The sequence below is a fragment of the Poecilia latipinna genome, unplaced genomic scaffold, assembly GCF_001443285.1.
Source record: "Poecilia latipinna isolate Pla-1442-1.1 unplaced genomic scaffold, P_latipinna-1.0 Scaffold807, whole genome shotgun sequence".
Taxonomy (NCBI): Eukaryota; Metazoa; Chordata; class Actinopteri; order Cyprinodontiformes; family Poeciliidae; genus Poecilia; species Poecilia latipinna.
The window spans coordinates 294,521-309,418 of NW_015113423.1; the positions used below are offsets into that span (position 1 = coordinate 294,521).

Here is a 14,898-nt window from a genome sequence, read left to right on the forward strand (position 1 = left end):
CAGACAGCGACTGACAATGGCAATTCTTTAAGGGCACATGAAGACATCTGCGATTTTTGGGTATGTTCAAATGGAGTGCCATTCCACACAAAGAACATCACCCATTCACCATGTTCTCAGCGTCTATCAGTGGGCACCACCACCTCAACACAACAGTGCCAAATTCCCATAGACTCCACATGTGTGAAATCACAACACTTGTTCAAAGCATGTGTGTCAAACTCCAGTCCTGGAGGGCCACTGCCCTGCAACTTTTAGATGTGTCTCTGCTGCACCACACCTGAATAGGATAATTAGGTCATTAGCAAGGCTCTGGAGAACTGATCTACACAAGAACTAGGTAATTAAGCCATTTCATTCAAGTGTTTTGTACCTGTGGCACATCTAAAAACTGCAGGACAGTGGCCGTTGAGGACCGGAGTTTGACACCCGTGCATTACAGTTTGTGAGCAATTTTTACAAACGTACACAAAAAAAAAGAGTATGTAAAATGTGGAGGGTGGCAAGATATGAGGAAAACTTTTGATAGTGATTTTATTTTCTTTAAATTTGAAAATAGAATCCAAACAAATTTAAGTTTAAAATCATGCACTTTGATTTTTGACTAAAAATATTTAATCATATGAAAAAAAAAAAAAAATATATATATATATATATATAAAGCCCTTTTTAGGTTTCTGACGCACAAAATCTAATTCCTAAAACACGCACGGGTCGTTGAATATATTTAACTGCTGCCCATTGGGGGTGACTTTCTTTGAATTTGGCTCTCACCGGACGGAACATGCGCAGTGGCGCGGCGTGCTGCCTTCAGTCAGTGGAGCAGCTGTCCAGGATTTGGAATTCCAACATGGCAGAGGCTGTGGTCAGTCTTTCCCTGACTAACTTGGAATGGTTTCAAATCGAGAGCAGCTTCGCTTGATCGCGGCGAGTCCCGTGTTCGTCCCTGCGTTCCGCGGATCGATGGTCCCGTAAACTGTGACTGCCCCGTCACCTCACACAGGTGAGTCCCGCTCCGTCTGCCAGTGATGCGAACAAATTATAGAAAGAGAAACTGAGCAGCTCCGTGGAAGCGCTGAGAGACCGTGCCGCGCATCAGAGGGCTGCAGCGCTGTCCGTCTGCGGACGCTCAATCCTGCGTGTTTCATATATATATATATATATATATATATATATATATATATATATATATTACCATTATCTCACACACGAAATGGCACGCATTAGAAAAAACAAAAAAAAAAAAGCGAGGTACATGATTTTGAAGTTAGAACCTACTTTGTTATTGACGCGGCACTCTGCGTAGTTTGAGGGCTGGATCCAGGCTTTCTTTTACTAAATAACTTTCCTGCATTGGGAAGTTTTTGCATGTCAGCCTGAATAAAAGTGGCCGCTGGAACTGCAGGCGGGAGGTTAATAGAAAGATGGGCTGTCATTGCGCTCTTAGTGGGACAACTGCTGGCAAGTAATCTATTTTAAACGTAAAGGGAGGAGGGGACTTCACGCTGCTTTAGCCTCTTCCTCTTAATGGGCGGCTTGAAGAATGTGTGTTTTATGTCATCTACAGAGCCTCACATGCTTCCTATTCTCTAGTTTCAACTCAGCGCAAGAAGTGACAGCCCCTACACGCGCGTCTCTGTCCCCGGGATTTTTTATTTTTATTTTTTGAAATTAATTTTATTTATTTCATTTTCTTCTCTCTTTTAGCTTATCCTTAATTATTCGGCTAAAATGAGCGCGTAAGGAAAAGAACAACGGAGCCTTTTTGTTTCAAGTTGTGAAATCTGATAGGGAAGAAAGTGGCTGTAATGAGAAGCAACCTTTGGAATTCCACCTCGTGAAAATTCCGATTCTGCTGTTTTTTCCCCCCCTCTCCTTTTGTTTTTAGGCTTGAAGACATGATCACTAGCAGCAGTATTTATGGTAGGCCTATGTTCAATTTGCAATTATCTTCATTGTTATATATATATTTTTTTGTTATTTGTTATATTTTGGGAGGAGAAAAGCTGTCATTGCAGTATTTTTATTGTCTTTTTTGTGTGCATGGTTCATCCTAGTAAGTTTCTTTAACACATGGTTGATATCTTAATGATCAGATATATGAGAGGATGGTGTGTTATTGATTTCAGACAAATAGGATTTTCAGTTATTTTAATTTTGCTTGTTGTTTCTAGAAGTGCTGTGCAACTTCTCAAACCTTCGTGCATGCATAAATCTAAAAAAAACATGAATGCATTTAAATTTGCATTAATAAACACATTTTAAATCCAAATTATGTTTATGCTATTAGTAGAGGATTGCTTTCACATCTTTGTTTTAAATATTATATATTGCTCACCCTAGTTCCTTTTTTTACATTTTACCAGCTTAATGATACAGAAAAGCTCAGAATCTATTTGAATATTTAAGCTAGTTATTTAGAACGTAGACTTACTGTTAGATGTTCACAGTTATCAATGTGCAATAATTGCACTTCAGTTTAATTAGTTATTATACACACCGAAAAATGACAGTAAACCAAAATATGCCATAACAATAAAGTCCCATTTAAGTTGACTTTTAAACAAGGGACGACTGTTTTCAGTTGTCTTTCAAACACAAGTCAAAATAAAATCAGAAAACCTCTGCTCACACATATCGCTTCATATGTCAGGAATAGTTCTCATTCTTTGTTTCAGCGGTAATTATTTGTGACAAGCCAGTAAATGGACACAAAGTCTGGTAGTGTGTGTGTGTGTGTGTGTGTGTGTGTGTGTATGGGTGTGTGTGGGGGGAGAGAGGTACGTAACAAGTTGTGCGAATTCTCTCCCCCTGCAAACACTTTGTCCTGTGTGAACCTTTTCTCCACCTCCCAGTTATGAACAACTCACTTAATTGTGTTCTTGCAGTTCATTTGCATGTTTTGCTCTGAGAGGAAATTAAACATTGCCATCAGTGAGCTGAAGTGTGTTTTCATTCCTCTTCAAAAAAAAAAAAAAAAAAAAAAACTGCATTCCAGCATCTGTCGTCCAGTAGTTAAAAAAAAAGTACATTACCATCACATTCATTATGTGTAAGTGTTTTTGTTGTAATTTGTTTTTTGTAAAGTGGATATTAAATTTGGTTGCTTGTATTTATCGTTCTATTTGTGTTTTGCCATGCATGTGTGATGGGTATTTTTATTGAACTGAATTTTGATATTGGCTCCCAAGACTGTAGGGACATATGTGTTCCTGTTTATATTTTAGTTTGTCCTCCTGTTCTCTGCAGATTTACTATTTTTGATTTTTAGTGGGTTAATTAATTAAAACGGATGTATTTCAACTTTCTGGTTTCTCATCAAATCTTGAGACAAGTACTGTTTTCAGAGAAAAAAAAATGCACAAAAAAGCAACTTTTTAAATACGTCTGCATGTTAAAAGTAATCTGGCATTTCTCAGACTTCTCAGTATTTGACCCCTAATAATTAAGAAGTGCCTGAGCATATATTTCAGAGTTCAGTCTCCTGAAGGGTTCCACGCCTGAGCTCCTGCAGAGCGTTAGGCGATTCTTGCAGATCCTTACTTAACCCCAGACACCTCGGATGTGCATAGAACGAACGCTGGCAGCAATGTTTATTTCTGAAAAGACAACATCTGCGTTAATAATTCCAGCTTCTGCTTGACATGAACCTTAGAGGGGAGGAGAGGGGGGGGGTAAAAAAAAGTTGGCAACAGATGCTGAAACCCCCCCCCCTCCCCCATGTTTTTGTCACCCTTTTCAATGTTTGTCACATTTTCTTGTAAAGAGTGATAGCTAATATTAACAAGGTAAAGATGTTTGTTTTACTTTTAGGCAGTTGAAGTAACAAAAGAAAATCTTGTTGAAAGATGATTTTCTGGTTCAGTGTTATATAGTCAGATTGGGAGTAAAATATTAAAGTGAAATTTGACACTTTAAATATTCACTTTTAATGAAGTAAATGCTTGCTTGCTTATTTGTCTACCAGGAATATTACATTAGTCTATTGTTTCCAGATGCAACAAAGCACAAACAGAAAAAGTCAGCAATGCGAGTCCTAAATAACTCCTTGAATTAATAACTTGACATGCCCTTGCCAAGCAATTTAGTGTCTCTAAGTGTTCTGTCTATATTCTAAAGTGTGCAGCATCTCGCGTCCCTAAAAATAAAGGGAAAAAATGTACACAACAGGCGTGACACTTCAACAATGACAATTAAAGGCTAACACTGATGTCGCTCACTGCAGAAGCTTTGTAAATTGATGAAATGTTAAATCTTTTCACATGGATCTATAGAACCGCGACTACAAAAAAAAATCTCCTTGTAGTGAGTGACTATATTCAATCTGATCAGAGCAGGATTGTCAGCTTTAAGGAAATATGTTAAGTGGTGTCTTTGTTGTTTTTTATACATATAAAAAGCAAGAGTCCTCATAGGAGTCAGACTAAGGAAAAAAAAAAAACTCCAGTATTTCAACACGTTTCCCCTCCCTCCTCTCTCTTTGTCTATGTCTCTCCTTTTCTTGTTTCCACATCTCTGTCGTTTCCCTCATGGCAGCCTGCTATGTTATCTGTGTGCGTTTTCTCTCTACACTGACAATTCTCGCAGTGATTTAAGTTGGACTGCATTAGAAGGTGGAGGCAGCTGTCTGTTGCTATACTGAGGGACGTGTTTGCTCTACTGCAAAGATGAAGGACCATGAATCCTTGACATCCTCCCTTTTCCTTCCCCTCCTCCTCCTACCACCATCTCATTTAGACACAGTGACTGTCTGCTCAGACTTGTTTTTTTTTTTTTTTTTCTCTGAGTGACAGCATATGGCATAGACATTTTTAAATGCATGTGCCTACATTTGACTGCTTGTAGCTACCAGCCTGTCATGTAATTCAGTCCTTATGGTAAAAGGAAATTGCAAATTAATTTTATTTGATTTTACAGGGCAAATAATAGTAGGTTGGATAATATAGTACTAAAATCTGTCCTGCCTGTTTGAAATAGAACTTTATAGAGTCCAGCAAAAAAAAAAAAAAAAACGCATAAAAAAAATAATAAAGTAGGAGAACACTGCAAATTTTTCTGAACTTAGCAACAGTACATGTATGGAAGCCTTTCCGTTCCTGTATCTGCTGAATTCCATTACAAGCACATGTCTTTCTATTTAATGACACACTGTTTGGTCGTCACCTGAAACCAGCAGCAATGCTTAAGATAAATGGACGGCTTGCCAAAATGCTGAAAATCTGAGCTATTCACTGAACACTGATTTCTTAACGCTGTCGGAGTGAAAATATATATTCTGTGTTTAGAAATTCATATGAACTAGCCTCCTTTGCGTTATTTGATCCTGTGAAAACATTGCACTATTTTTATTTTCAACATTTTTCCCCATTTTCTGCAAATGAAAGCCAGAAATTCTTATATTGTTATATGAAAGGTAAAAAGTGATTCTCACTGAAACGCATACCTAAAAAAAAATAGGGGAAACCATAAATTTTAAATAAAAACTGTTATTTATTTTTAGAGCTGTATATTATTGTATCATATAGCACAAACGGGGTCTATGTGAGATTTTTAAGTTAGGAAAACAGTGTGCAAATTCCAAAGTATCATGGTAAAAACACAAAAATGTAAACACAAAATAAAGAAAAGAAGTATAACAGCCTTATTGCATTTGTTTTAAAAAGAAAACTTTCATAAAGTTGTAAAAATAATGTAGTATTTTTTATAAATGTATAATGCTGTAATTTGCAAGCTATTTGTACAAACAGGCTTTAACTAAAATGTAAGATTTACTAGTAGTTTTTAAGATGTTTTTTTTTTTTTTTTTTATAAAATAACACAAATATGACAATCTGAAATTAGCCGATAAACTACTGGGCTATCTGTTCGAGTTGTCTGCCTACAGGCAGCTGCATAACCCAATAGAGTTTGTGGCTAACCAGCTGTAGTTTTTATGTAGCTTTACCTTATCCCAGAATATTTCAAAACAGGGCAATTTGCATTAGCAGGCTTTCACCCAGCTTATCAGCAGTGCACAGCAGCAGATGATTCAGCGACAGTTCTGTGTGAATGTTTGAGAGCAGTTAGTGTTTAACAGTTTTTGCAGAGTTGACATTTTAAGCTGTGTTTAGCATGTCATTTTAGCAGTTACCATACTTGGTGGACAGCAGTCCTCTGGTGTATTCCTGAGAGGAAGCAGACATTTTCCTTAAGGTTGAGATTTCCACGTCAGCCACACAGCCCAATTTGTCTTTGCAAGTGAGGAAAAAGCATATGAGTCCTTTTCTAAGCCAGCTGAACTGCAGTACACAGGAAAGGGTGTGGAAGGTGACATTCCAATCACAGTGGCACTTTCTCTTGCATCTCATTAAAATGGCTTGGAAAAGTTTAACTGTTTTAAACTTCTATTACCTTTTATGTACAATGTCCGACCTGAGCTAGTTCAGCTACGGTCACCATTGCTTTCCTTTGCTTAAAACAAATGGTCCACACATGTGATCATATATTTCCCATATTTAAAACAAAACGGCATCCTTACAGAATGCAGGGCTCATTGTGATTGTAACAGTACCACAAAGTGTGTTGCATGGGCAGGGCTGCTTTATTCAGGCCATTGGCTGGCGTATTATTTACTCAAAGTGCTGCATTTGTTGCCTCAAACGCCTTGTTCCTTCCCCTTTCCAACATGCTGAAACAGAGGCTTTGTTTCATCTCCCTCACATGAGGTGTCTCTGCACTCATAAGAAGACGAGGCAGCTCAGGGCCTTTTGGGGATTGGCTAGAATAGACAATCCCCAGGTGTACCAAACTAGGTTTAGCACTAAGGCTTTTAATCTGGACTTGTAGGAGATTCATGTGCATTCATAGATTCGCCTCTGTAATTATCATATCCCCTGTGGCAGCCAGAGAGACGTTTGCCTAAATCACTGATGTCCTCATTACACTGTTTACATTTTAATTAGTGATGCAAAGTTCTAGACTTTTTTTGTCAAATGACCAAAATAAATGGGCATTTATAAGTACTTATTTAGCTAAAAAACTGCAGTTCAAATGTGTATTCAATGTATAATTAAGACTGATTATTTTAGATGTTTCATAATTTGCAATGGCAGTCTTTTTTTTTAACATCCTATTCAAATAGTTTTATAATTCATGTTTGTACATTCTGGCAGATAGCATCGTTCGTATGTTGTTGCACGCACATGGACTGAATGCAGGAGCTGTCGACGGCTCCGGATGACAGCATGAGCATTTTATTCACCTGTATGAAATGACTACATGTCCAAATCTGATTCCACACCTACAATTTTCGTCTTTAAACGGATAACATCTTGTCACTCTTAGGGTGCGAGGACCCAACACTCTGAGAGTATGATTAACAAATTCTACAATTTAGCGACTTTTGAAAATAGCTCCCACTTTGGGCTGTCATTGTCTGCCTGAGTACTGTTGCTTATCACTGAATAACCTTGGTGAGGAGAGGCCACTGTTCCTGTCCTTCTTTCAAGGTGCTTCTTCTTTTTTTTTTGTAAAAACTGTTCATATTATGAAAAAGCAATCCTTTCATGATTATAGAAAAATAATTTTATCTTAATGTGGTAACTGAATACATCATTGCAGAGAAATTTTTAAAAAAGGGTGTGTGAGTAAAAAAAATATTAATTGAAATTTATTTGTTAGCTGTAGGCAGATGATTTTTTTTTAATGTTACAACGTTAGGTAAAAGTTTGATATCACAGTAAAGACAGAAAACATCAAAACCAAAAATGTATAACACAAACTGGCAGCTTTCAACAGAAAGATGCAACATATTATCGTTTTACTATTTTTTATTAAGAAACATTGGATAACCACATTCCAAATTTAGTCATAGCGTGCCAACTAAATTTTTAAAACATTATCAACTTATTGAGATCAATGAAGGGTGTTTAAGTTTTTCACCTGCATGACCACCAATAGTCCCCAGCATTCAAATTTGTTTGCTTTGCAGGGGGGGAAAAATATAGAAACCTTCATTCAGTCTGCTGACCAGCAGTGGGCAGCCACAGTTCAGAGGTTGTAAAGGAGATGTGGGAGTTGAAAATGAACATCGACATAGCGGAAACTTGTAGGGAATTTGACTTGCATAACATGCCCAATTAGCTTTAATGTGGAGTCTTTGAACTTACCTGTTCTTTTGTGCTAATTTAAATTAATCTATTTCAAAGTATCTCCTTTATTTATGAGGACACTTGAGAGAGCTGTCTTTTGATTCCTTTAAAATTTAGACAGGAATAATAACTCTCTTTGAATGTACTGTTTGCACATTACACCAAATCACTTTGCGGTTCTAGTAATAGTCTATTATACTCTTATAATTCATGTATTAAAATACATGCTTGGATTAACTTTCATCGACATTCAAAAGCATGCGTGTGAATATAAAAGCTCATCTTTTGACTCGTTCTCTTCCTCCGATTTATAAACCCCCTTCCCACTTCTCCCCTCCACTGCTAATTGTCTTAAATATCAATTTGAGACAATTAGCTGAAGCGCTGATCAGATGAGATGTGAGCGATCAGTGCTTTTCTCAAAGTTCTTAGTGATTCATTCATCCTCTGTGGCGTTGGGTGGCTGACAGGTTGGCACCGTGCCAGGCGCGAGCAGAGGGAGCCTCGAGTGCCAGCGACGAGAGGATGGGTTGGGGTTTGCCTGATGGTGTAGAGAGGAGGGGGACGAGGATGCCTGGAGGGAATAGAAGGAGGGATATAGGGGTGTGTGTGTGTGTGTGTGTGTGTGTGTGTGTTTCTGTGTGCCGTCATGGAGGTTTAAGGTGTCAGGCTATGGCGAGGCAGCTGGTGTCTACAGTGGCATGGTGACATGACCATGCCAGTCTGTGCTGAAGAAAGGCTGGGCGGTAGGGCATGTAGATAAAGAAAGGACAAATATTTATTTGCTTTTTTGTTAGGTATACCCATATGTGAATCAGTTTCAGAAATCAAGATGACCCACTAAGAATTTCTTTTTTTTTTTTTTTTTTCCCAATTTCAGGTTTCTTTAAAACTTTGACGTGCCAGTAGCAATTTACACCAATTCCGATTTCTCTCAGAGCTACAAGGGGAAATACAATTAGTGTTCAAATATTTTTTTTTCTCGCCTTCCTGCAGTGATATTAAATATTTATGGCCACATCATGTCGCTATGTTAGATAGGAGTTGCAATAAAACAGGCTTTCACTATTATTTTAAAACAAAAGGAAAAGGGAAGCGAACATTGCTGTTAGTGCGGCCTATCATAGTCAAAAGAGCAGGTTCCCTGTGGATGCCCTAAAGATTGCAGATGCTTACATTAACATCTAGTTAATGGTTTGTTTACACTGGTCCGAGTCGGTTCATAAGTTTAAGCGTAACTTTCTTGGGTGGTTTCGGTTCCTTTTCAGACAGAAATCTCCAAGCAAACCAAAGTCGTACAATACAAAAACCCTATATGAGCTTTCACTCTGTTTGTTGGTCAATGTGACTAGGTCAGGAGTACCAAATGTAAATGTGACAAGATGACGTGATGTTCTAAACCAGTAGAGGATAAAATCATGTAATTTTTGTGTTTTCTGTACCGCTGAACGCAGAAATATCTGAAGTTTAAACTGTATTTTGATAAGACGTCTTGATAATTGCCCAACATTGTTTTGTTTTTTTTGTTTTGTTTTTTTTTTTTTTTTTTTTTAAACGTTTTTTTTCCCCCATCCCTCAATTAAACACAAGCCTGGCTACAGAAAGACATTTGGCCTAAACTTGCAGCATACACCGAAGAGTTTGTTTAAAAAGAAACTAAAAACCTCATTGTGTTTTACTTTTAGTAAGAACGCACTATTACCAAATGTCTGGTAACATCTACAAATCGAGCCGAAAAATTATATGGAGCAACTTTGCTGTCCTCCATTCAACCTTCCTATTGTCTTCTTAAATTGACTTTTTACATCATGTTACAATGTTATTCCCTTATCGGAAACATACGTGGAGTGTTGCCTTGATCCTTTAATGCATGTTTGAGAAATCCTTCAATTTCCCTTTGCAGCCATTCAGATGTGCAAAACGCCTGGTTGGAACCAACGCTGCCTTTGAGACGCAGCACTGCACTTTCCAATCTTCCGACCTTCTGCCTCAGAGCAGCCCTCCCCCACGATTCCCCTGCTCAGTTCCTACAGACTAGCCAGCTAGAACCAATTAACAAACACCTGATGGAGCTGCGCATCAGCTGAGCTCATTATCAGAGCTGCTTCTTAATGCAACGCTAGTAAGTTTGTATGTTAAAGGGTTAATGGAGGAATGCTGTTGTGATTACTTCCTAAAGATGGAATTTCAGAAAGAGCAGGAGTTTTTATAGAGGCAAAGGTATTTTGCTTTAAATAACTTGTTCCACTGTTCATGTTTCCTCTGGCTTGATTTTTAAACACCTCAACAGAACCTAAAAAAATAAAAAAAATAAAAATCAATGTTGAAATGTCTTCTATCAGTAACAGCATTTGAAGTGAAGAGTGTTGTTTCTGAGGTCTGATTGTGGTTAGATAAGTTGTGTTGACAGATCCGAGAAATATTGTGTTTTTCAGATCCGGACTATTGCATCTCCAGTGATGTACTGCAGTCTTTTGTGTATTTGAATAATTTCTGAACATGTTTTTTTGATAATCCCTTTTAGCGTCCACCCCATATTTAATTAATTTAATTGAGGGGAAAAAAAAAACGGGGCAAAAATGAGCACTGGAGGGTTTACAGTCGTCAGTGGGCTTTGTGAGGGTCGACACTTCTTTTGTGTTCGTTATCAGGAAATCACCTCAGGGAGTTGTGTTGACTCGACGTAGCTGCTCCTGAGGACTTCCATTGTAAGGACCTGGGAAGCTGGGGTGGAAATACCAAGTTGTGGCTTTTGCTGAGAAGAGTTAAACATGGCTTAAACTCTCGCGTTCATGGAGGAAATAAATCCATTTGTCCTCTTGACCGGTCCTGCATGTTGTGTGTTCTCCAGCATGTAACATTAAATCTGCAGAGTAATAGAGCTTTGCAGTGCATCTTGGCCAGTTAAGTCACAGATTTTTTATTTTTTTTTCACTGTCAAACAATTTAACTACATTTAGCTTGTTTTTTTTTTTTTATTTAGTTTTTTCTCTCGCTAATATTCCCTTTTTATTAGGGGAAAATGTGTTTATACCACATCATTCTCAGCACTATTTGCTCTGCACATGGTTTAAAGCAGCCGTTCTATAAAGTGCAGAACAATAGCAGACTCATTTACGTGGAGCGTGATATTTTTGCAGCCCAAACTCTGACTGCATCGCCTCTTTAAATGGATCCCATGAGTCTTCAGCTCTGTTGTTTCCATTATTCATTTCAAAACTTCCACGTAGCACGAAGAGGCTAGAGGGGTGAAAAATAATTTTGTGTCTGGAAAAAAAAATATAAAAAATTGATGTAAAGCAAAGTCACTGCTTTATGCAAAGTGTGGTGTGCCTTGGGAGAATGTGAGCTGTTGCGCTGTAGGAGGAGGGAGCGCCGTTTGGAAAAAAGGGATGGACTGTGTGCATGTGTGTCTGCGTGCTGCTGTCAGTCTGTCAGTTAGGCCTAATGCGGCTCCCCCGAGGTACCTGGGGGAGACCCATCTAGCACCCAGTAAGCCCTCGCTGGCGGGCGAGTGGTGACAACGGGTTCCCACTGAGAGGGGAAGTGTCATAGTATGTATGTAAACTAGTGACAGATGACTGGAGACATGTGGCCTGTAGACACTGGGCCTGAAAGTAAAACAGTTTTTCCTCTTCGGCTTTCTTTTCCGTCTTCCCACTTGAGACTTCAGCAAGTGGGCATCGGGTTCCGACAACTAGGCTGTGTGCAGTGACAAGTCAAAGATGTGAAAAAAAAAAAAAAAAAAAAGGATGCAAATCATTTGGCATCAAAAGACATATGCTATGCGCAAAGAGGGGGAAAAAAAAAGGTTTTGAATCCTTTGTAAGACTGCAGAAGAAGGAGTGAGGAGTTTTTAGTGTGCAGTGCTTCAGGCTGCTTTTCTAGGCCACAGGTCATGTAGGTCAGTGTTACACTCCCCGCAGCCTCACTTCAACCCTTGGTCTGGAAATAGAACATGCAACGTCACCCAGCCAGGAGGGAGGTAGATTCCAAACCTCAGCGGCCACAGGCTACACATGTGGAATCTGCTCGTGTAGTTGACCCCGAGTGTTTGAAACTCGGAGTGCTCCCAGTAGGATATTGTTTCTTCATGCATACCCAAATGAACAAGGCTGCATGAATTGCCTTGTACAAAGTGGACGAGTATCCTTTCAGTTCGCCGTTTAGCCGTTCACAACTCATCAAGGGAGCATGCACTACCCACAGGCAGATTTATTTAACAGTTTATTTAACGGTAAGGACCTAACTCGTAACAAAGGCAAAAACCTAAGAAATAAACAGAGGAGTAAATGATTTTTTTTTAATGCCGTTTTTCTGCCAGGAGGCCGTTTGCCCACTTTCCTTTATAAACATTCAGCGTATCACAGGGAAAGCTGCCAAGTGCAAGGCAGACACAAGGCTGTAGTAAGGAAAACATACAAGTCGTGCAATGAGACGCCATGAAGCATTAGGAGTGAGACAATGCATGTTGCTCATGACATGAAATGATTCATGATATCGGGTTAAAGATTCTGAAAATATTTCAGTATTATTTGGAAACTAAAAATCTTTCTGTTCTTTAAAATCAAAATTGCTTTAAAGACAAGGTTTGTTTCTTATTAGAAATCGGCATACAAATAGTTGATCTGTTTTTATTTAACCTTTTGCTTTGTGCCAATTTGGGATTTCAAATGTTATTTATGCCTCTTTTCAATGATCAGTAAAAATATCTGTTGGCAATGCATCAATCAAAACCTTACAACATGCATGTTTCTACTGGTATCTACCAAAGATTTATATCCTTAGTGGTGAGCTCCCAGTCTTTGAGGTTGAAAGGTTTTCTTTCTGTCACGTCAATCTTTAGGATTCACAGATTCAATTTGGCACCGTGGCTTGGCCACTCCAAAGATATTGCTTAAAATCAGAAAAAGACAAATTGGTCAAACAAAACAATTAAGCCTAAATCTGCCAAGGGTATTCATAATTGTTTTCTTAATTGTATTTAAAGAGAGTTCAGTCTAGTTTGAATATTTTATATTGTCTTTTTTATGTTTGTGTAATTTTTAGATTTTTTTTTTTTCACAAATGAAAAAATATCTCAGAAAGCTCACTTTCTACTCCATAGACTCTCTGATGTCTAGTTCAGTTTTAGCCAATATAAGAATTTAAAATTTTTAACTATTGTTGATCAAATGCACATAAGACTGCAGATTTTACTTTGGCACCAATAGGAAGCATCAAAGCAGATGGTAACTTTGAGATCTGCAGTTACTGAAAGCACCATGATTTCTGCATTTATAACTTGTTCATATATTCCCTGTTCCTTTGTTTTGTTTTTCTGTGTCAAACAATTTTCAAGTGGTTGAGACCTCAGCCCATCTTGTAACTCTCAACTTATCTGGGGATCATTACAATTGTTTATGCTTATTCTTATTACTAAATGTGTGGTTGTGGTAGGACCAAATGTGCTCATTTAGACATTATTTTACTTCCTTATCTTCCTCCTATCTACCAGCCCTAAAACAGACTTTACATTTCTAACCCTATATATATATATATTCATTTCTACATAAATATGTATTTATATTTTTATTGTCGATGTTTATTAAGGAAAATATTCATAAATATTCCATATGAAAATAAATTGTTCAACAGTGTATTAGACATTCAGTAAGAACAGAGGTTCTCAAAATTGCTTTTTTTTGTGAGATTGAGTACTGACACGTGATGGGTTAATCTCTGCTAATATACAAACATCAAATACACAATGCACAGTCAAGTGCACGTTTTTGGCTAAAAACTAATATATCAGGCTAATTTTGTCAGGGTGTGTGTGTGTGCGTGTGCCTTCTCTTTCTTACACAATAGGACGGTTTTCAGGAAGAATTCGCAAGAGTGTTTACCATAACATGACAATCACCAGGGGGAATTAAGATCTTTCCTAGAAGCGGCCACTTGATAGAGATCTGTATGTCGAAGCAACGGCTCAGCTTTCTATCCATGGAAGTAAAATCAATCAGCACTGATGAGTTCATGCTCCAACAAATATATGCGTGCCACACTGGTTATTGTGACTTCCAATAGTGCTATTGTGCTATTCTTTAGTCCACGTGGTGCAAGGAGCCAATTCGCATTTAAGCAATGGGTGACCCTTGGTTGTGTATATTGATGACTGGGATTTGTTTCTTAATAGAATTGTGTCTAATTAATTAGCTTTTAATTGGTTGAATTCTGAACATGCAAATGTAGCACATTGTGGAACCACCATGTTTTTAAAACCACATAAAGAACTGCACATAATGAAAAGGAGGGAATCCGTTCTCTTACTTGTAATTTATTGTGCAGGACTTTGAGTCTTACCTGAGAAATGGATGGATATTACAAAAAGGCTGTGTTGAACAAAGAAAACAGAGACATATTTGAAATGTGCTCCTCTTGATTTCTGTTAATTATCTCATTTATTTTTCACAATTGCTTTGTGACACAAATTGACCCTTTTTCTTTCCTTCATTTCATAATCTATTAAGGAATGCTGTGGAATAATTTTCTTTGCGTATCTCTCATTTGTGTGAAGGCTTTGAACTCTCTGAAGACGCTGGTCTCTTTTCTGGCTGCCTCACAGTGATTTACAGTTTTCATTGTTCTCTTTGTACAGTTTCCTTCAGCTCTACAGTATATAGAAATACATTTTGCAACACAGTTTAAATAAGTGCTGCATATATTTTTTTTGTTTTTCAAAAAATGTTTTTACATTTCCTGAAATTTCCAGAATTATGTTAAATTAAAT

The 14,898-nt window shown here is 37.8% G+C and overlaps 1 protein-coding gene across 2 annotated transcripts in view; it reads left to right on the forward strand.

Moving 5' to 3' along the window:
* Nucleotides 1-673: 673 nt before the first annotated feature.
* Nucleotides 674-14,898, forward strand: part of fign (fidgetin) — a 37,369-nt gene continuing 23,144 nt past the window's right edge. The window contains exons 1-2 of one of the 2 annotated variants that reach the window (XM_015047111.1): nt 674-1,003; nt 1,889-1,923. In XM_015047111.1, coding sequence (XP_014902597.1) covers nt 1,899-1,923 — 25 coding nt within the window. In that variant the 5' untranslated portion in view covers nt 674-1,003; nt 1,889-1,898. The remainder of the gene's footprint in view (nt 1,004-1,888; nt 1,924-14,898) is intronic. The other variant, XM_015047112.1, reaches the window with a different exon arrangement.